This window comes from Lepus europaeus, chromosome 5, assembly GCF_033115175.1.
Source record: "Lepus europaeus isolate LE1 chromosome 5, mLepTim1.pri, whole genome shotgun sequence".
Classification (NCBI taxonomy): domain Eukaryota; kingdom Metazoa; phylum Chordata; class Mammalia; order Lagomorpha; family Leporidae; genus Lepus; species Lepus europaeus.
The window spans coordinates 13867441-13889616 of NC_084831.1; the positions used below are offsets into that span (position 1 = coordinate 13867441).

General features: G+C 56.5%; 1 protein-coding gene across 1 annotated transcript; it reads right to left on the reverse strand.

The window, feature by feature from the left end:
- Positions 1-1477: 1477 nt before the first annotated feature.
- On the reverse strand, positions 1478-4036 carry PLA2G2E (phospholipase A2 group IIE). The gene is made up of 4 exons (XM_062193130.1): positions 3997-4036; positions 3275-3413; positions 2998-3104; positions 1478-1620 (listed from the first exon to the last, which is right to left on the reverse strand). Exons 1-4 carry the CDS (start codon positions 4034-4036, stop codon positions 1478-1480), a joined length of 429 nt encoding a protein of 142 aa, XP_062049114.1.
- Positions 4037-22176: the final 18140 nt, after the last annotated feature.

Sequence of the window (22176 nt, forward strand, 5' to 3'; positions counted from 1 at the left end):
AAAAGAATGGACACCAGAGGGCGCCCCAGGACCGTCTACCGTCTCTGCACACACGCACAGGAGCGATTGTTGCTGTATGATTTGGTCCCGTGGCGATGGGGGTCAGGACAACAAAGCGCGACACCTGCCCCTCGCCTCCACGATGACTCGTCCCTCTGATCTCGCCGTGCTCCTGCAAGCGCTCAGGATGAAAGGATTGGCCGATTCCTGTGTCTGCTGGGGGCGCCGCCCCCGTGATGCTCTGCACGTGTCCCGTCTCGCCGGCCGAGGCTCACCCGCTCCCGTGAGGGCATCTCCGTATTATCGCCAGTGGAGACACGGCCTGCCTTCCGGAGGGGGAGAGCCTGGTGCTGGCAGAGGAGCCGCCTGCCTCCTGGTGGGGGGCGGGCGTCTCCGTGGCTCTAGAGCTCAGGCTGCGGTCAGCCCACGATGTTGAGCCCTAGCTTCTTCCCTGCTATCAGGAGCCTGACCCCGCTGCGGGTCTAGACAGGTGGCCATCCCTGGGCCCCTCGCTCATCCCCACTCGGCGAGGGGCGGGTCTGGCCCACGTGGCCACACCAGAGGGGGCCAACTCCACGAAGCAACGAAGGGGCTGGGAGTGAGGCTATCCTTCTCCTGCCCCTGTTAGCCGAAGAAGGGGCTTGAAGAAGACAATTTGCATTTATTTATTTAGAGGTATATGTTAGAGAGAGAGAGAGAGAGAGAGAGAGAGAGAGAGAGAGAGAGAGAGAGGAGTGGCACACAGAGAGATCTTCCATCTGCTGGTTCACTCCCCAAATGGCCACAACAGTCAAGGCTGGGCCAGGCTGAAACCAGGAATCTGGAGCTCCATCCGGCCTCCCATGTGGGTGCAGGGGCCCCAGCACGTGGGCCATCTTCCTCTGCTTTCCTGGGTGCTGGGTCGGAAGTGGAGCTGCGTCGCAGCCAATGGCTTAACCCGCTGCGCCCCAACGCCGGCCCCAGAGGAGACGGTTTAGAGCTGCTTTATTCTCTTAGGGGCCAGGGGCCAGCAGGGGGCGCCTGATGACCATGGGGCTCTTTTCAGCCTGGTATTTTTCGTGCCACGGAGCCACACGTCCAGCTGGAATCCTGTGGCAGCTGCCGTGGTTGTTGTCAGATTGTCTACCGCGGGGAATTGGGACTGCAGGAAGGGGGCGCCACGTCGGAGGGCAGGTGCTCGAAAAATGAAGGAATGAGTGAATGAATGAAGGACTCAGTGAACCCTGGCATGACAGAAGTGGAGACTCGGGGACTGTGAGGATGACAGGCACGCGCCATCCTCCCTCTGGGAGCAGAGCCTGCTGGGTGTGGATGGGACCCCTGGCTCCTGGGGCTCTTCCTACGGGGCAGGTGCGATGGTCCAGGCTGCCAGGGGGAGCTCTCAGGGAGGGGTGGAATTTTCCAAAGGGAGGGCCTTCGATGCCACGCTCCCCGGGGCCAGGGATGGTGCGGCGCGGCGGAGGCTGGGTGGGCGGCCTCAGCAGGGTGGGGTGGGGCCCGTGCAGAGCCTGTTGGGGTAATTGGCGTATTTGCGGTCATAGGAGCCCAGGTTGTGGCGGAAGCAGAGTGCAGCTCTCTTGTCACACTCGCAGGTCTCTCGCTGGCAGGTGGTTCTGCCGGCTGCATGGGACAAGGTGGGTCAGGGAGCGCGCAGGCTCAGGACTCGCACTCCCGGACACGCGCGGCTGCCCTGGGGCCCACGCTTGGGGACGGGGGAGAGACAGGGAGGGCCCGCCGGGGCTGGGACACTGGGAAGTCAGCCCTCACTGCCCCTGCTCCTCGCCTAGACCCACCCTGCCTGCCCTTCGACCCGAGCCCTGAGCTGCCCCGGAGGGACCAACTGCGCACTAGCCCACACCTGCCCCTGCCCACGCAGTGCCCACCGGAGCAGCCAGTCAACCCCAGGTGGGCTGTGTGTCCCGAGGCTGGAGGCCACTGGGACCACAGCTGGGGGCCTCCCTGGGGGCTTTAGCCTGTTCCCATCAGAGGGGTCAGAGCCTATTTTCTACCCATACCCAGCCTGGGACTCAGACTTCTGCTCGGACCTGCCCTCCCCAGAGGCACCAGCACCCCTCCTCCCTGTGCCTCTGTCTGGCCACCGCCCCCTGACTCCAGTCCCTGCTCGGGGGCCCGGGGACCTGGTTTTCCGCTTCACAGCCAGCCTGTTTCCCCGGTCAGGCCTCTGCCTGCACCTGCTGCTTCAGGTGGAAGAAGAGGGGTGTCCTGGAGTCTCAGCCTCTGGGCGGCGGCCGGCAGGTGGGGGGATTCCTCCCCAGAAAAGGGAATGGAGGCTTCTGGAGAGCTCATTTATCTGATGTCACAGGCGGAGCTCTGAGCCTGCGTCCCCACGCCTCATTCTCCCAGTACCACCTAAGCAGGTGGGTGTCCTGGCCTTGCATGAACACCGGCCACGGGGAGCTCACTCCCTGGTAAAGCTGCCCTGCACCGTGGGCGTGGCTCTGGTCCTGGCTCTGCCCCTCCCGCGGGGATCTGCACTGGGTCTTGGCTTCTGAGTGCCCAGCTCCTTGCCTGCCGCCAATGCCCACCAGGCCCTGCCCTCCTCCCGGGCACTACTGCAGGAAGAAGCTTGGGTGTTGGTTCGGGGTTCTCCCACACTCTCTCCGGGCAGCCTGCCAGCCTCATGGAGGGGAGCTACCTTTGGGGATGCCTGGGGGCTTTGCCTTCTGCCCAGGCCCAGGGCAGTGTGGGGGGCCCAGTTCCCTGGGGCCTGGCTTCTGTGAGGGTTCCCCTCTGCTGTCTCCCCAGAGGCTGGAGCCTGTGGGTACGGAGGAAGAGCCTGGGGCCCAGGCAGGCACGGTGGCTGCAGCCATGGGCCGCGGCTCGTCCAGCACCAAGGTGGGCGCCCGCGCCTCTCTCCTGTCATCCGAGGATGCGAAACCCAGCTGCACCCTCTGGACAGGACAGGGGCCTGGGGGCTCCCAGCTCAAGGCGCCCTCCCCCTGCCCGGGTCGGGGCCGCTCCAGGCTGGCCACATACCGCAGAAGACTCCGTGTTTGCTGGCGGAGAAGAAATACTTCTCCAGTTTGGGTTCACAGCCCAGCTTCTCCACGCGCCCGTAGCAGCAGTCGTGGGCGTGACAGCACCTGGGAGTCATGGGCAACCCCGGGTAGGGGGTGGGCGGTCTGTGAGCCAGGCTGGGCTGGCCCAGGGCCCCAAGGAGCTCCAAGGAGGGGGTGAGCCCTCTCCCCTCCAACCCCCCCTCCTCCCAGCGCCTCCATCCCCCTGCGGGATTGCCCTGCCAGCCTGTGCTTACCAGTCGGTAGGGTCCACCGGCCAGTGGGAGCCTCCGATGCCACAGTAGCAGCCGTAGTCGTTGTACTGAAGCGCCGACTTGCCCGTCACCCTCTCGATCATCACCCCGAACTGGACCAGGTTCCCGCTGACCAGGGCCACTGTGGGGTGGGGATGCCGGAGTCCTCAGGCCCCACCCGGATGTCCCCTCCCTCTGATCCCAGGCATCTCTTTAGAGCTGTGGTCACCTCCCCCAGACACCGCACTCCCCAAACAACAGTGGTGCCAGCACCTGTCACCTGGGCCCGCCCAGCATGTCAGCCGCCCGGGGCCCCTCCTGTCTCCCAGAATGTCACCTGCTCACCCCTTCCAGGGGCTCCCCCAGGGCTCTTCAAGTCCTCCACAATCCTCAGCACCCCCCCAGTGTTGGCCTCCCTGGAGTCTCAGCAGGTGCCACGGGACACACTGCCCTGACTGGATTTAGCTGCCCATGGCAGCAGGTCGGGGCCACACGTGGGAGCCCGGATGGGGGAAGGAGCCCCTCCCTGTGGCCACTCGCAGGCCCAGCTCCCTGTGCCCTGCTCCGCCGGCTCAGGCAGAACTGGCCTCAGGGTCACCCCGGGGAGCAGGCAGGGTGGGCTCCCGCGTGTGGTCCCTGCAGCCCCCGCAGGGCCAGGCGTTGGCACAGCCAGGGCTGCCGGGCAGGGCAGGGGACGCACGGGGGAGGTCGGGAGGGCCACTTACCCAAGAGGCAAAGGCAAGTCAGGACCGGGGGAGGCTTCATCGTGGGGGAGGGGAGGGAAGCAGGGGCCAGGAGTCCGGAGGAAGCAGCGGGCGCCTCTGATCTCAGGGCCACCTCCCAATTAGTTAAATACCCCGGTCCTCCTGTCCACTCCCCATCATTAACCCCTGAGTGCCTGGTGATGCAACCATGCTTCAGGTCCGACACTCGGGCCCAGTCTCAAGGGGCGGAGCTGGCGGGGGCCCCCCTTGGGCTGGGCTTCCAGGCAGTGTTGGGGTGCAGGGTGATCCTGGCACACTCCCCAATGGCCCCGTCTTCGCCGTGACCATGACCGAGTGTGGACCGGTTCATCGGTGCTGATACGGCCCTTGTCGCCCAGAGAGGCTTGGGAATGCCACGTGCCAGTCGGCTCTGCTTCCAGGGTCCTGGCTGCTCCCTGACCACACCCGGGGAAACTTGACCATCTACATCCACCAGCGGGCAGCTGCTGGGCCTGGGGCCGGGGATCCAGGCTCCACCGCAGGTTATGTGGCCGTGGGCAGCTCCTTTCCCGTACGTGGCGTCTGTTTTCTTGTCTGTGCTCTGCAGATGGAAGGCCCCGCACCGGAGGAAGTGGAGCTCAAGTGCAGCCAACCACCTGCCCCCCGGGGGCGGGGGCACTTGCTCTGTGCCAGGTGCGACCCGGAGGCCTGCACAAGCGAGAGCCCCACGGGCTCCCAAATAGCCCGCGACGCAGGTGCTATGATCATACCCATTTTACAGGAGAGGAAACTGAGGCAAGCTTAAGCAAACAGTGAGTCAGGACTTACACACGAGGCGCGGGAGGCACAGGGCCCAGCACCCCGATACTCTCAGGGGCCTCCCGGTTGCTCTCATTTCTTAGCAAGTCAGAACGCGAATAACCCAGCCTGGGTTGTTTGTCTCCATAGCAACCCGGCTGCGAAATCTAGGTTCTGGTGCATTTTTATAGGGAGGAAAGGGTCCACGCAGGTACAGGGGGCAGACAGCAGCACCCGGCTTCCGACTTAGGCTTCAGGAGCTGGTGTGAGGCTGGGGTCAGCCTCCTCCCTGGGCCGGAACCAGCCAGCGGGGGGCTGGGCTCCCACTGCAGAATCCAGTCCCCAGTTCCCTGATGCCACCTCGCCCAGGGAGGTTTCACCCTGGAGGCGGGCGGGACAGCTGGATGCCAGGCCCTTGGTTTCTGAGCAAAGCCCAGTAAACAGCCACATTCCACACTGGGTTCCCTCTGGCCCTGCCCATCCGCTTCCTGCCGGGAGCTCCTCCAGGGCCCTGCCCTGCTGGGCTCTTCTCTCCCTGTTTGTGGGCTGGGGCCCAGACCGGGGCGTGCACCTGCCCAGGTCCCCCAGCGGCCGTGAGTCACTGTCTCGGCAGCAGGGGCGCTCCTTGGCTCACTGTTTCCTTTTGATTTTTAACGAGGGCACCTTCTTGGCAGCCCCTGGCTCCCGGCCTGGGTCACGGGAGTCCAAACGCTGAGTCACCGAGAGCCGTCTTAAACACCAGAAAACCAGCTTTGATTCCCGGAAGGTTTGCTGCACCGGGGGTGGTGTCCAGAAAGAACCGGCTTTTCCCATACAATCCCTCCCGTGACCCAGGACCAGGACACCCCTGCAGGTCTGTGACAGCGGCAGGAAACCGAGAGCTGCGTGGCCAGAGCTGGGCAGGGAAAGCCCAGCAGGCTTCCAGGTGGAGGCGCTCCCAGCTGGGGTTTGAAGCCCAGTGTGGTGGGACGTGGATTCCGAGGACGGGTTGTCGGTGTTGTGGTTTGAGTTCCATCCACACAGCGAGGCAGAAAGCATCAGCGAGAGCTGGGCTGGGGAGCCGGCACCTGTGTTGGGGGGCGGTGTGCCTGTCCTGTCACCCCTCTGAGGCCAGCTTCCTCGCCCATAGAAAGAGGATCGCACTGACCTTTCAGGGTTGTAGACCTGATGGAAGGACACGAAACGTGGCCGCTGCTTCCCGGAGGCGGTGCCCACCACAGGAACCTGCAAACACGAGCTCCCCCCTCACCTGGCCGCCGAGCGGCAGCTGTGGTCCCAGGAGCTCTCGTACCCGTGCAGCTGGCCAGGACTCCCAGCATAGCCCTGGCTGAGGGTCCCCGGCTGACGCGCGGAGGGTGGCGGGTGGCGGGGACAGGTGACGGGGTGGCGGTCGGGGAGGAGGGGCTGGGGGCACCCAGGCACCCGCGCTGTTGTCATTCTCTTGGTGTGAACTTGCCCGTCAGCTGAGAAGCCACCGCCGCCGCCATCGTCCTAACCGTGAATGGCAAAGGCAGTGACCGCCTCGGCCCCGCTGCTGCCTAGCCCTGGATCCCTGCAGCTCATGGCTTCCCTTCAAACCTGGCTTGGTGGTGGGAGTTTTTGTTTTTTTAAACACTTGCTGCTGTAAACCATGTTTTAAAAATGTGTGTTTATTTTCACATACTGCAAAGGCAGAGAAAGAGAGACAGGTCGTCCATCCGCTGGCTCCTCCCTGAATGCCTGCGGCACCTGGGGGGGCCAGGGGCTCCACGTGGGTCTCCCACATGGGCAGCAGGGGTGCGAGCACTTGAACCATCGCCTGCCGCCTCCCAGGTGTGTTAGCAGAGCAGGCCAGGGAGGGGAGCAGCCGGGACTTGAACTTCTGCCCCACCCTGGGACGCAGTGGCCCTATCGCCTGCCCCCAGGCTCACAGCTGGCCCCCTCTCTGAGCAAAGTAGAGAGTCTTCTTCTTTTTTTTTTTTTTTTTTAGGTTTATTTATTTATTTGAAAGTCGGAGTTACAGAGAGAGAGAAGGAGAGGCAGAGAGAGAGAGAGAGAGGTCTTCCATCCGATGGTTCACTCCCCAGTTGACCACAATGAAGCCAAGAGCCAGAAGCTCTTCTGGTCTCCCACGTGGGTGCAGGGGCCCAAGGACTTGGCCATCTTCCACTGCTTTCCCAGGCCATAGCAGAGAGCTGGATGGGAAGTAGAGCAGCCGGGACTCGAACTGGTGCCCATATGGGATGCTGGCACTGCAGATGGCTTCTTTACCGGCTCTGCCACAGTGCCAACCCCCTAAATACCTTCTCCTAACACAAATAAAGAATCCACAGAAAGCCATGGATTTAAAAAAAAAATGACTGAAATTCATCAGAGCTATGTCCAAGTTGATTGATTCTCAGTATAATTTTGATGTGCAGTCGCTGTTTGAGTTATAAAATAAAGACAGATGTCCAGTGTCTGTTAGGCTACACTTATGGCATGAAATCTGTTGTTCCTGCTTAAATTTCAGCAAAATCCTGTTATGTAATCATCAAGTTTTCCTATAACTTGTGTTCCTATAACAACAATGATCTGAAAGATTAAAAATATGTATGTGATTGCATTTGTGGTGTGTGTATTTTTGTATAAAACGTAAACTAAGCCTAAAGATAAAAATCAAAATGTCGGGGGGCTGGTGCTGTGGCAAAGCGGGTAAAGGCGGCACCAGCATCTCATTAGGGAACCGGTTCGAGTCCTAGCTGCTCCACTTCCGATCCAGCTCCCTACTAATGCGCCTGGGAAAGAAGTGGAAGATGATCTAAATATATGGGAGACTCGGAGGGAGCGCCTGGCTCCTGGCTTTGGCCTGACCCAGCCCCAGTTGTTGCGGCCATTTGGGGACTGAACCAGTGGATAAATGGCCTCTCTATCTGTCTCTCCTCTCTGTCTCTGTAACTCTACCTTTCAAATAAATAAATAAATCTTTTAAAAACATCAAATGTCTCTGCTATATATTTTCAAAAAGATTTCTTTGAAAATACGCTAAATTCTCTGTTAAAAGTAAAGGCATAGCATAAAACATTCCAAATAAAATTATTTAGATAAAGTAGACTTTTCAAAGACTGTTTTTTTTGAAATTGAATCATATCTGACCAAATATTTGGATAAAAACAGACCAGTTCACAATTCTGGTCTTCAGGGTTGGTTGCCAGTGTAAGAATTGTGACGGGGTGGGCACTTGGCCCATTGGGCCCACCGCCCATGTCCCATGTCTGGGTGCTGGGGTTCGACTCCCGGCTCCAGCTCCGGACTCCGGCTTCCTGCTAGTGCGGACCCTGGGAGGCAGCGATATTGGCTCAAGCAAAAGGGCTCCTGCCACCGAGTGCGAGCCCTGGACGGAGTTCCCAGCTCCCAGCTTCGTTCCTCTGTGTCACAGGCATCTGGGGGAATGGATCCGCAGATGGGAGTCCTCTCTCTCTCTATTTCTCTTTCCATCTCTCTGCCTCTCAGTAAATGAATAAAAACTTAAAAAGAAATCAAACGGACTGGTGCTGTGGCGCAGTGGTTAAACCACCATCTGTGAAGTCAGCATCCATATGGGCGCTGGTTCAAGTCCCGGCTGCTCCACTTCCAATCCAGCTCCCTCCTCTGAGAACGCAGCAGAAGACGGCCCTAGTGCTTGGGCCCCTGCACCCGCATGGGGGACCCAGATGAAGCTCCAGGCTGCCGGCTTGGGCCTGGCCCAGCCTGGGCCGTTGAGACCATTTGGGGAGTGCACCCGTGGCCAGGAGATCAAGCCAGGCCCTCGGATATGGGACGGGAGCGCCCCAAGTGGTGGCTTCAGTCCCTGCACCAAATGCCCGCCTCCACCCTGGGATTTAGGGGCACTGCCATGCCTGTGCCAGACCGGGCAGACGCAAGCCCGGAACTCCTGGGAGATTGTGCTTGGCTGGGCGAGAACCTAGTGTGTTCACACCAGGAGGAAGCCTCTGGCAAGTTACTCCCCAAACCCTCCCCTCTGCACACCTTCCCCTCGAAGCAGCCTCTGGTGCCGGGGAGGGGTGGGGGGCAGCACAGTCCTCTAGCCTCCACGACACTTCCATGCAGGCGTCTTCTGTTCTGGGGATGCAGATACGGGAGGAAGCAGCTCACCGGGGCCCTGACTGGTGTTCGTTACTGGAGTGGGTGTTTAGGACAGGGAGCGCCCTGCCCTGGGACCGAGTGCTGAGCAGGGCACAAAGGCAGGGGCCGGCCTTGCAATACACTGTGTGCCTGTGAGAGGCAGGCGGCCGCTGGAGCAGGACCTCCCCTGGCCTACATCTCAGGGCTGCTCCCTGGCAGCACTCCTGGGTTGTACTAGGGCTCTGCACCTCATCTTTATTGCCGCCCTGGGCGTGGGTGCTAGTATCTCCATTTCTTAGAAGATGAAGCGTTGGCTCAGTATTCTCCCCAGGGAGTCACCCACAAGGCCACCTGACTACCAAGTCCACAATCTGCCTCTGCTGCTCCCCACGCCCCCTAGTGGTGAGCTTAGGGATCTGCTTGATGCTCCTTTGCTGTCTCAGGTGCCCCAAGTCCAGGGTCCTGGAAGCTGGTGTCTGGTTGGATGGCTGCACTGAAGTCGACCTCAGCTGCCTCCTCTGGCCATTGCTCCTTTGGTCTCCCAGAGCCTGCTGACCTGCCCTGCCCTGCACCAGGCACACGAAACCCAGCCCCGAGGCTTCTTTGGTCCTTGGATAGATTTCCTTCAACTGCAACCTTCCGTTCTTCCTGGAGGTCATCATCTAACTTCGCCAATGCCCTGCAATGCCTGGACAGTGCACGGACAGGGCTTCATGAGAATCAGAGGGGCCCGAGACACAGGGTGGGGAATGCAAAGCGCAGAGGTGAGGGTGAGGGAGGTGCCCAGCTCTGCCACCAGCTCCTGCCGCACACCTGGGGCGGGAGGGTGTCAGATACGACAACCTGCAAGAACCTGGTGGTGCTAAATCACACTGGTCCCCCGGCCCTGGCCCTGTGGGGCTCTCAGCCAGGGGAGTCCAGACATGGAAGAGCTGGGTTGTGTGGTTATGCAGCATAGAAGGGGCAGGTCCCAAGTGAAAAATCTGTGTCCTGTTAGGAAGGTGCTCATGTTACTGGTGAAACAGCGGTGAGAAAGTTTACCTTGGTTCTTCGTCTCATGCGGAAGAATTTCCAGGCAGAGAGAAAAGCAAGATTTGTTTGAGTCGGAAACCTGCAGCCAAAGTGGCCTGTAGGGGGTGCTCTAAGAGAGGCAAAACCCGGGGTTGTGGGGTTTTTGAGGGTGAGGCATGTAACCCGGGGAGCTCAGAAGGGTGGAGTCACCACTCCCTAGCTATTCTCCTGATAAGACTGGAAGCTCCCAGGAGTGGGATGGGTGCTTTTGTTTTGATAAAGGCAGATTTTGGGGAGAAACTCGCAGTGGGATTCAACACTTTGCTTTTGTTCAAGATAACTTTTGGGGGAAACAAGTATTTTGTGCCCTCTGAAAGAGACTCCTGTTTCCTCATTTCCCACCGGGGTGAACCGAGCTGCCTATTAACCCGTGTGACTCTTCACACTAAGAGGGCAAGTGGGGCGCTGGCGCTGTGTGCCATGGGTTAAGTTGCTGCTTGGGATGCCCGCATCCCACACTGGAGCGCCTGGTAGAGTCCAGGCTGCTCTGCTTCTGATCCAGCTTCCTGCTAATGCACCCGAGAAGCAGCTGGTGAGGGTGCACGTGCTTGTGTGAGGAGTCAGACGGGTTAATAGGCAGGCAGGGTGGTCCCAGGGTCCCAGAGTTCCAGGGTACAGAATGCCTGCTTTCCCCAAAAGGTTTTCTTTAGCAAGATCATGAGAATTGCAAGGGAGTGGCCATTTGTCCTCCTGAACTCAAGTTTATTGTGAAAGTATCCTACCCCACCCTTCTGGATGGTGTTGTGTTTTACCGTGAGCAAGCCAGATAGGATAAAGGATTGTAAATCAGGTTGTTGATGTGTTTTGTCCCCGTCTTGTAACTGGATGTCAATCAAAATTGTGCTTAGAAATTCGACTGCAAAGGACCACTTTAGAGTTTTTCCTCTCTTGGAAGCCTCTCTCCATGCCACCCTGGCTGGAGGTCTTTGACTAGGATAAATCTTGCTGTAAATCTCTGCTTGTCCTCTTGGAAATTCTTCCAGGTGAGACAAAGAACTGAGGTAATGATATGTTCTTCTCCGGCATTGCCCCAGAACATGTGGGCCCCTGACACCCAGGTGGGAGATCTTGATGGAGATCTGGGCTCCTGGCTTTGGCCGTTGGGGGAGTGAACCAGCAGATGGAAGATCTCTCCTCTCTCTTTTAAATAAACAAACAAGTAAACCTTTTAAAGATGAGCCTGAGTGGATGCTGCAGAAGCCAACAGAGCATGCCCTTTTCACTGCTGTGTCTCTGTGTTAGGTAGGAAGTCAGATATGAGCTTATGTGTGTGTAACAGGCCTAGAGAGAAGACTTCTATGTCCAGCATATGCTGCATCTCAAAGTCATCCCGATAATATTTCAGGGGCAGCCCAGAGTTAGCATCCTGCCCTGCCCCCTTCTACCTGATAACCTGCCAGGTGGGGGTCACCGCCCCTTCTCCCTGACAAATCTCCCACAATCACAGCCCAGTATCTGCATTTCAAACACCCTGCTCCAGATCTCCATTCTCTAGGGGGTCCTGCTCACCCTTCCTCTAAACCCAGGATGGCGCCAGCTAGGCTTCCTCCTGTCTGATACCTTCAAGGGAAAACTCAGATAGGAGCTTCTTAATATTTACAGCCATAAAATCCTTTGTTTCAGGAGATGTGTGAAGACAGAGACCCATCTCCTTAAAAACCCCCGGACTGCGCGCTCAGCCCTCTGCCTCTCTGCTGAGCCACCCGCCTGCCTGGGCAGGTGTACTCTCTCCACTCAACATGTAACCTTGCTCCTTCCCCCCGTCCAAGCGACTGCACTCTCTCCCAGGTCCTGTCTGGAGAGGTGCCCATCTGTTCTTACGGATGTCCCTGCCCTAATAAACCTTCCTATTTTACTTTCCACTACTCTGTCTCACACCTGAATTCTTTCTTGCGTGAAGACAAAAACCCTGTCATTCACCAGTGACATCTGGAAACATGGGCATTCTAGAACCATCTGTGGTCAATCCAGAGATGCCGATTAAGCTGGAGGTGAGGTGGGCAGAAAGGCCCCCTGTTGTGAGGTTGGGAAGAAAACCAAACCTCAACCAACTCAATGGAATTGTGGGGCTGAGACTACTCCCAGAGAAAAATCCAGATTGGGGCAGTTCTGCTGATATTTGCACTAACCCCTGAGTCTTGATCTAGGGGTGTGGATTTTGCTGCTGTGGGTCCTTAAAGGAGGTGTTGGTCGGCACACCAAGGATCAACCAAATGTCTCCTTGTCAGCAGGAACACACAACCAACAATTGGATTCCTTCAAACAAAGAGAAATGACAACCACAGGAAGAAAAACCAGAAGATAAGATGCAAAAACAAGAAACACATCTTAAAAACAAAGGCAACCTGCTCAGGTGCTCCCAGCAAATCTTTCAACACAAACAAAGCAGCTGCCAGGAGTTGGGAGAAGCTGCCAGAGCAACCAACAAACACCCCAGGGAGAGACTCAAAGCAGGTGCAAATTAACGGCCATCAAGGCGTCACATGTGGAGAGAAAAGAAGGCAATGTTTTCGCTGTGAAGATGAAAAGACAGCGCTAATCCCATGGACACAGACAAGCAAACCCGCCAGCAGCTCTAGCCCAGGTGTGGTAGGAAGGGCGTCACAGGGAGCGGACAGTTAATGCTGCACGGTGGCAGAGAGGAGCTCAAGTCTTGAAGGCTGAACCAGCTCCAGCCCCTGGTCAGGAGGGAGGGGCCGTCGAAGCCCTGGGTCCGGAGACCCCACAGGCGCAGGCGTCCCATGGACACCTCTGCTGGTCTCTGGTCAGCAGCCTTGAGTCCTGCCTTGCACTGCACCCCTCCTCTTCTCCTTTAGGACAAACACTCCCATTCTGTGTGGTCCTGATAGAACTGCCAATCATAAAAAGACCTCACCCCTCCAAGGCGGGCACACAGCCCAGGCCAGCCAATCAGACTCTCTCCTGGGATTCTGAGTAAAGGACTTGCTGAACCTCTTCCCCTTTCCCCCTTCCCCCTCTGCCCTCCCCATTTCCTCCCTTTTGTTGAGACCCTTGGTGCAGAACCGGGTGCAACGTACCCCAGAGCCTTCTAGATGCCTTGCAGAGCAACTGGCAAAGTAGATAAGCTGCACAGGGCAGCTTGTGAAACAGATACGAGGAGAGCTCCCAGCGGCTTCTAAGAGCCCCCCCCTCTCCCACTGCCTGCCGCCTGCCTGCCTTGGCAATGGCAGATTCCCTCCATAACCAGATAAAAACCCGGCCCTGGGCGCCCCCTACACACAGTCTCTCCGCAAGTGCAGGCTGCTGCCCCCTTGCTTTAATAAAGCCACCTGTTTGTGTTGAGGTCTAATCCCTGGGGGTACGGAAGGCCAGAACCCCGAGCTATTCCAGGACTGACACGGAGACGTCAGCCAAGCTTGCACTAAGTTAAGGCGGTGGAACAGGCGCCGTTCCTCTCTTAGTGCCCTAAAGAGACTGCTCGTGGGGTCTTGGCCGTGACCCTCTCCGCTTCCTGTCTTCCAAGGCCTGGTGGAGCTGCTCTTCCTTCTATTTCATCAGTCACCCAACTCCCTTTTCACCAGATTTCTTTTTGGCTTCAGTTAGCCAGAAAAAAAAAAAAAAAAACCTGCTGTAGCTTACAATCAACCGATTTTAATTGCTACAGAAATTGGTACCAGGATGAAGACGGCAGGCACTAGGCCCTGAGGGCAACAGGGAATCTGGGAGAGGCTCCTGGGCGGAGAGGGGGCTGCGACGTGGTGCGCCAACTGCCCAGGGCACCCACAGTAGCCAAATGGCCACCTGCACATCAAGGGCAAGGCTTGGGGAAATGGTGGGTGCTGACACCCAGCCGGGGGAGGCTCGTGGTGAGATGGTCACTTTGACAACACCAGGTCCCTTGAAGCAAGAGACGCTCATCATGGTGGGCACCCCTTGACATACACGTCCCATTCATTCATTCACTTCTTCCCTGCTCCCCAAATAGAAGGCGAATTCTTTGAGGGAAGGGATCTTGTCTCGTTCACTGCTCTACTTAGTCAAGGTCTTGCCCAATGCAAGAGGAACAAATGCATACAGCAATAGATAGCAAGCTCAAGCCTGGGATTGCTAGACCAAAACGCATAAGGACCACCCCAGAAAGAATGGAAGGAATTTGAAGATTTATAGCATCAAGAATCTGGGCAGAATTTAGGCGAATAGATGTTGAGAGTCCCACTCCCAGAATAAAACGCTGAATCCGGTTGAAATCGTTGCCATGGGTACAGTGGAATTCTGCAATTCAGAAAGCCAGTTTGGGCGTTAGACCTGTAAGTATACTGTTGCCAAGGTTGGCAAGTTCAAATGCCGGTCTACCTCATGCGACAAGAAAGCCAGACCCCACCTTCTTAACCAGACTCCACTGTCTGAAAGTAGACAGAGAAATGCAGCAATGCTTGGGGCACAGGAGCTTTGATTGCATTTGTCCATCACGCTGCCCTCCGCCACCCTCCCCGCTCTCCCCCGGGAGCATCCAGGTTCTTCTGTTAGCGTCACTTTGAGAAGCAGACTGGTATGGAGAGCATTATAACCATCCTGAAAGCCTTGTTCTGGGCTTCTCTCTCCTTGACCAAGGATGATGTGGGAGGGGTGCCAGCCGACCTGCTGCGGGCTGAGGGATGTGTGGGCTGGCACAGCCGGGAGGGAGCAACCACCAGGGGGCAGTCATTGTGGATGGGGGCGGTGATCAGATCCCAGAGTGTGGCTGCGCCGAGGGGGACTCCCCAGACCTGACACGCGCAGGCACTCAGTTGAGTCTCCTTGAGCTTGGAAGCCATTGCCTGACTCTAGGCGTCTCAGCTCCTCCAGAGCTCCCTGGGGTCCGGTAGCCTGTGGTCCTTCCACCTGACCCGGGCGATCCGGGCTGGCGTTAGATCCCCATCGGGCACACTCGCTGTCCCACCTGGGACTTCTGTTCTTATCCCTGTGGGTTGCACCCCGTGTTTTCCGCTCTTTACGACTTCCCCTTTGCTTACCTTTCTGGGGTACCGGACAGCATCTTCAGGTGGTTTTCTATGAAAAACAGGCAAATTTCCAAGTCTTTTCCTTTTGTGTCCAAAAATACCTTGGTTGACTCGTATTTTCACTAGATGGATAATTATAACCCGGGGTTCACCACCTATGCAAATTTAGCCTGCTGTTTGTAAATAAAGTTTTATTGGAACATAGCCATGTGCATCTGTTTACAGATGGAGTACGGCTATTTTCATACTTTGTTGGCCATGCTGAGTAGTTGTGACAGAGGCCTTTTACAGAAAAAATATTCGCTGACCCTCGCTCTGGACAAAAAGCAATTTCTCTTGGGACTTTGGAAGAATTGTTCTGCTGCCTTCTGTGTTCAGTGTCTAACACCGAGTTGAGCTTTAAAACTGTCAGCACTCACATTTGTTTTTATTTCTAAGAGTTCTTTCTTGTCATCCACTTTAACAAAACTTCTTGTTGTTATTTTATAGATGTGATATTATTTGAGATACAGAGTGAGAGACACAGAGAGAATCTTCCATCTGTTTGTTCACTCCCCAAATGGCTGTGATGGTTATGGCTGTTCTGGGCCAGAGCCAGGAGCCTGGAACTCCATCCAGGTCTCCCACGTGGTGCAGGGGCCCAAGCACTTGAGCCACCCTCTGCTGCTTTCCCAGGTGCACTGCCAAGGAGCCGGATTGGAAGTGGAGCAGCGGAGACTCGAACCAGCACTCCGATATGGGATGCCAGCGTCACTGGCAGCAGCTTAGCTCACTGCACTGGCTCCTGTCCAGTGTTTCCGAGAGCAGCAATTAGAGGTCTAAAAATCGTCTCCTGTTCCCTGAATTACCTGTCTCTCCTGGATCGTCTCTCGCTTTCTTTGCTCAGGGTGGTCACCTTTGCTTTGCAGTGTTTCTCCACCGTCTGGTGACACTGGATTGTCTGCTCAGACTGACAAGAAGGGGAACCGTGCCATATGTGTGGGTGGGCATTGTCACCTGGGAGTTCTGCTTTTTGGTGAATGGACAAGGATGCCAGTCTGGAGAGATCGTCCATCTTGGGCGTTCAAGTCTGCACTGGTTGCCCGAGTTATTCGGTTTCCTCTGATGTTTCGCCAGGAGGGTAGAGGTGGTAGCATGGCCCGGGGCAGGGAGGTTACTGCCCAAGGCTCTAAGTATGCCTGTGTGCACACCTGTGTGCATGTGTGTGACAGTTGGAGGAGTCTGTGTCGACGCCTTCTCTCTATCTTGTTGGTAATAGCCACTCCTCACCTTGAGCACCCGTCCCTTTCATCTGATGTCCTGCTGTGCGAGTCCCTGTCATTCCCTGCCCTTCCCAGCCTAGGGGGGACTTCTGACCCGAATGCCAAGCCCAGTCCTCACTTCCCTCGGCCACACGGCCATTTCCAGCCATCAGAGTCTTTCCCCAGGGGTCTCCCCTTTCTCTGGGGCCTGCAGCTCTGAAGACCACAAGTCCTGGGGCTGCCAGGGCCCATGCTTCCTGACCAAGTGGAAGAGACAGGCTACACACACTGAATGCAGCCAACATGCTTCAGGAGGCGGACAGACAGACAGAGACAGAGGGACACAGAGACGGTGAGACAGAGAGACAAACGCAGGAACAGACAGAGGAGACGCCAGATCTCAACCTGGAAGGCCGTCCACGCTGAACACTCAAGTTCTGTGAACCAACGATTTTATTGGTGGCTTAGGCTAGCTGGAGGTGGGACAGGATCCAGACTGACCCAGGTGGCTTCCACAGGTGGCTGAAATCTGGGTCTACCTGGTTTCAAAGAGGTGAGGCTTCCGGCAACTTCAGCCAAGAGCCTGGGGCTGGAAGTGAAACATAGCCCCCTTTCTCTCTTCCTTCCTTTCTTTCTTTTAAAATTTATTTACTTGAAAGGCAGAGTTATATATATATATATCTTCCATTTTCTGGTTCACTCCCCAAATGGCTACAACAGCCAGGGCTGGGCCAGGCCAAAGCCAGGAGCCAGGAACTCCTTCCAGGTCTCCCACAGGGGAAGCAGGGACCCTAGGACTTGGGCCGTTTTCTACTGCCTTCCCTGGCGCCTCAGTGGGGAGCTGGACTGGAAGCGGAGCAGCCGGGGCTCGAGGTGGTGCTGATGCTGGGATGCCACATCACAGGTGGCCTTACTCTCCATGCCACAGTGCTGGCCTGGGACCCCACTCTGTCAAACACGCAAAGCAATCACCAGGAAAGGCAGCCGTGCTGAACAGAGACTCGATTCCAGATGTGCTGGGCTGGACAAATCCCATACACAGTCAAAGGATGGGGAGGTGATTACCGCTAAGACGTAGTCGTCCACCAGTCTGAGTTGAGCTGGTTTGCTTTGGAAGGTTAAAGCAGTGTGCCCTTTCTGGTGCGTGAGTGTCGTGGGAGAGATTCCTACTTGTGAGGCCCCCTCCTTCTCTCTCTCTCTCTCTTTTTTTTTTTTTGGACAGGCAGAGTTAGACAGTGAGAGAGAGAGAGAGAGAGAGAAAGGTCTTCCTTTACTGTTGGTTCACTCTCCAAATGGCTGCTACGGCCGGTGCGCTGCACTCATCTGAAGCCAGGAGACAGGTGCCTCCTCCTGGTCTCCCATGCAGGGCCCAAGCACTTGGGCCATCCTCCACTGCACTCCCGGGCCACAGCAGAGAGCTGGACCGAAGAGGAGCAACCGGGACAGAATCTGGCGCCCCGACTGGGACTAGAACCCGGTGTGCCGGTGCCGCAGGCGGAGGATTAGCCTAGTGAGCCGTGGCACCGGCCGCCCCCTCCTTCTCTTAATCAGCATTATCTATCACCCACCATGTGTGCTGCATCTACACTGCTCAGCATTCGGTCACACTGCGTGCGAGACATCAACAAGCAAACACAGGCTCATCTTCTGCCCATTGCCCCTCATCCAGGGTTAAAACAGCTTGGAGCTTTTCCTACTCATGATCACCTTGTTATGCTTTAAGGTGAGACACAGAATGTTCTCAGAGCAAGCTTTGAAATCAAGATAAAGGTGAGCAGAGAATCAAGATAAGGGACTTCAAAGGTTAGCACAAGGCTAGCCAGGAACTCTATAAGGAAAAACCCATCATCCAGCGAGACGGGAGGCAGCCAGGCATGGGGTCGCAGGGCAGTGTCAGAGCTCAGCATGTGGGAGAGCAGCCAATCAGGCTGGGCCAGCCTCAAAACCAGGCTCCACGTCACACCAGCAGGCAGCTGCAGGATTCCTGGACGTTGCGATCGTCATTAAATCAACGTCTACTGAGCATCTGTTATATGCGAGGTTTAGTGCGAGTTTTAAAATGAACCCGACAGGGAGCCTAACTTCCAAGTGGCAGAGACCAAACTGCACAGGATTTGGGTTGAAATGTTTTACGGTGTTGAATAACAAAAACAAAGAACCCTATGCCAGTGAGATAAGATGTTCTGGATCTGAGAGAGAGCGTGAAGTCCGCTTCCAATCCTAAACAGAAAGCGAAAGTGAGTGAAGCAGGGCTGAGAGGGGCGTGCTGGAGGCGGACACATTTACAGATACGGTGACGGCGACGGCCACGGAGCTCTGCCTCCTGAGGTTTGACCGAAAGTGAGTCGTCTTCCCTGCGGTGAAGGTGGGGCGTCACGGATTCCGTAACAGCAAATCCAGACGCTGAAATGGAACACGCCCACGCACAAGGTATTGTATGACAGACAGGGGTCGTTCCAGCTTTTTTTTTTTTTTTTTTTAATTTGAGAAGTGGAGTTACAAACCAAGAGGGAAGGAGGGAGGGAGAGAGAGAGATAGAGGTTTTTCCATCTGCTGATTCACTCCCCAAATGGCTGCAATGGCCAGAGCTGGGCCATCTAAAGCCAGGAGCCCACATGGGTACAGGGGTCCAAGCACTTGGGCCACCTTCTGCTGCTTTCCCAGGCCATTAGCGGAGAGCTGGATTGGAAGAGGAGCAGCTGGGACAGGAACCAGCACCCATAGGCAGGCAGAGGCTTAGCTCACTACGCCACACAGAGCCGGCCCCTTTTCCAGCATTTAAAATGTAAGAAAACAGGGTTGGTGCTGTGGCATAGTAGGCTAAGCCTATTACCTGTGGCACCGGCATCCTACATGGGCACTGATTGGTGTCCTGGCTGCTCCACTTCTGATCCAGCTCTCTGCTACAGCCAAGTACTTGGGCCCCTGCACCCGTGTGGGGAATCTGGAAGAAGCTCCTGGCTCCTTGCTTTGGATGGTCCCAGCCTTGGCTGTTGTGGCCATTTGAGGAGTGCACCAGTGGATGGAAGACCTCTCTTTTTTTCTCTTTCTATAACTCTGCCTCTCAAATAATAAATAAATAAGTCTTAAAAATGTGAGAAGTCATTAAAAGTCCACAGGAAAAAATCATGAAAGTGATACGGGATAAGTTGGACAGATAGTTCAAGTTCACAGCCGAAGCAGGATTCCTCAGGATGAAGGAGCCTTCCTGTTTGCGAGCTCTCCAGACACTGGGGCAGAGCAGAGCTTGCTGCTTGTCCTGGGTTGCCGCAGCCGGTGTGCAGGCTGAGAGTTCAGCTCTAGCTAAGTCCCCATGTGTTTATGTGGGGCGGCGCTGCTGCTTCTTCTGTTCAAAGATTGATTATTAACTTTAAAAGTCAAAGTTACAGAGAGAGAGGAGGAGATACCTTTTAGGAGGAGATAAAACATTTAATGACTTCTCACATTCACTGGTTCACTCCCCAGATGGCCACAATGGCCAGGGCTGGGCCAGCCCAAAGGCAGGACCCAGGAGCTTCATCCAAGTCTTCCACGTGGGTGCAGGGGCCCAAGCACTCGAGTTATCATCTGCTGTTTCCCAGGAGCCTTAGCAGGGAGCTGGATCTGAAGTGGGGCCGCTGAGCCGCAGAGAGGTGCTCTGATAGGGGGTGCCAGTGTTGCAAGTGGGGACCCAGCCCGCTGCACCACCACGTGGGCCCCTTATCTTTTTTTCTTGTTCTGTTTTGTAAGATTTAGGAGTGAGCTTGTTACGGACCCCCTCCTGCTTGCCATCAGAGGACCAGCGGGGTCCGGATAGGCCGCTGTCAGAGAGCCCTTTCCCACCTCCCAGGAGAGCCGAGTGGCACACCTAAGGTAAGGTGGTTGTGTGCCTCCTAAAATCGCCTCGCTGTTGGAACTGATCAGTGCCTGTGTCATAAAACTGTCCTACCTTGGGGTTGGGACTTACTAGCTGCTGCGTGCCCCCCAACACTTCCTTGCTGATTTAGGGTATAAAAGCAGACAGGGACACAGGACTGGGGCTTGACTCTCGACACGTGAGTCCAGCCAAGCCCGCACGCATGATAAGCCGCCTGCCTTTCCTCTTGGAAGTCTCACGTGCCGCCGGTTTCTTCCGTCTCCTGTCTCCAGCAGCTCTGGATCGGCCTCACGGACTTGTCCCCTCCACCTTTCCCGCCGTCTGTCCTTCTAGTGGCTCAGGGTGAAAACCTTGAACTCGTTCCTGCTCCCCCCGTCCTCACCCCTGCTGCCAGTGCCGCAGCTGGCCCTGCTGGCTCACGGTGGAAGACGAGGTTCCGCCCGTTTAAAGGTTGGATTGTTCTAGAATCAGGTGGCCCTCCGCTCGGGACAGCGGCGTGCACGCACCAGCGAGCTGTTCCGTGGACGGGGGCTGAAGGAAGCAGGAACAGAGAGCAGGCAGCAGACTGGTTGTCCCAAAGCTACTTTCCTTGGGAAGAGTGCCACGGAGCCAGAACAACACCGGAGGATCGGCCTGGGGTCACTTTAGTTTCTCGGAGACGAAAGCAGAGGGAACTTTGTTGGGACTGAAACGGGCCTGTGTGGGACACTTGGCTGTCCTCATTCTCTCCTGAATCTTAGCCAGCCAGGTGCCAGCTTCGTTTCTGCGTGCCGAGGTGGCATCCAAGCATGGGTGACTCCATTTAGCCTGGCCTGTGGGGGCCTGGTCTGAAACAGTGGCCTCCTGTAGTTTGCATCTCGCACTTTCCCTTCAGCTTATGTCCGGAGACGGACTCCTGTCTGCCTGCCCCGGCCGCCTTTTTGTCCTGCTCGCTCTGCCTGGAGCCTCCTCGCAGCCCGCAAGTCAACAGGGCCGCGTTCAGCGGGAGTCACGTCAGCTCCCTCTGCTCAAAACCTCAGAGGAAAGGCGGCGCCGTGCAGGGGCCCAGCCGGCCCCACGTGGCCCGACCCCGTGTCCTCTCGCGCAGCTCATGCGGCCCCATCGCCCTGGGCCCTTGGCTGGTCCTGGGACGTGCCAGGCTCGTCCTTGCCTGGGGTCTCTGCCCTGGTCATTCCCTCCGCCTGGCAGGCTCTCCACCCAGAGATCTGTGTGACGGACACCTGGTGTCCTTCCACCTTTGTCCACGTGTCACTTTCTCAGTGAAGCCCACCCTGAGCACCCCACCCACCATTCCAACCGCCCCCTCCTCCTAACCCGCTGTATTTCCTCTCCCCCTCTAACCCACGGGACTCGTTCCTTACCTGTTAACTCTTCATTGACTGTCTCGACCTCCTCCCCTCATCCCTCACAACTCGGGGCTGTGGATCTGCGCTTATCTGCTGTGTACCTGGGCAGTGCCTGAACACAACAGGTGCTCAGTACGTATTTATGGAATGGAAGCACCTACTAGGTCCGATGCTATTCCCTGTAAGCGGAGCCTAGCCCGCCTAGCCTGGTGTGCATGGGGGACAGCATGGAAAACTGACCCTCCGTGAGGTCTCAGAAACCATCAATTGATTAAAAAAACAGTAGTACAGGCTTGGGTCTGCTGCGCAGCAGGGGGCCGCACACACTCGCACAAGGAGGACAGACCGCCCCGCCCCCAGCCACCTGTACAGGTCACTTTCTAAAGGAAGATTTGTGATAGTGTAGCTGATTGAAAACTGTGAGTGCAAACAGCATTTCACACCCATAGCTGATGGATTCAACTGTATTTCACTCAACACCAAACCTGTCCCTTGCTTTGTGCCTTCCTTTTTTTTTTTATTTTTTAAATATTTGTTTTATTTTAAAGGCAGAGTTACAGAGAGAGCTTGCATCCTTTTGTTCACTTCCCAAATGGCCACAATGGCCAGAGCTGGGCCAATCTGAAGCCAGGAGCCAGGAGCTTCTGGGTCTCCCATGTGAGTGCAGGTTCCACTGCTTTCCCAGGCACATGAGCAGGGAGCTGGATCAGAAATGGAGCAACTGGGACTCGAACCGGCGCCCATAGAGGGTGCTGGTGTTGTAGGTGGTGCTTAATTTGCAGTGCCACAGCGCTGGCCCCTGTCCCTTCTTCTGTAGTGACCATTGTTCTCATCCTGGTCATGGA

Bases quoted from the DNA above. Each gene is read 5' to 3' on its own strand.
- PLA2G2E (XM_062193130.1), bottom strand. From the start codon at position 4,036: ATGAAGCCTCCCCCGGTCCTGACTTGCCTTTGCCTCTTGG. The intron at 3,414-3,996 runs GTAAGTGGCCCT...CCCACCCCACAG, and splicing joins GACTTGCCTTTGCCTCTTGG to TGGCCCTGGTCAGCGGGAAC. The intron at 1,621-2,997 runs GTATGTGGCCAG...TGTCCCATGCAG, and splicing joins CAAACACGGAGTCTTCTGCG to CCGGCAGAACCACCTGCCAG.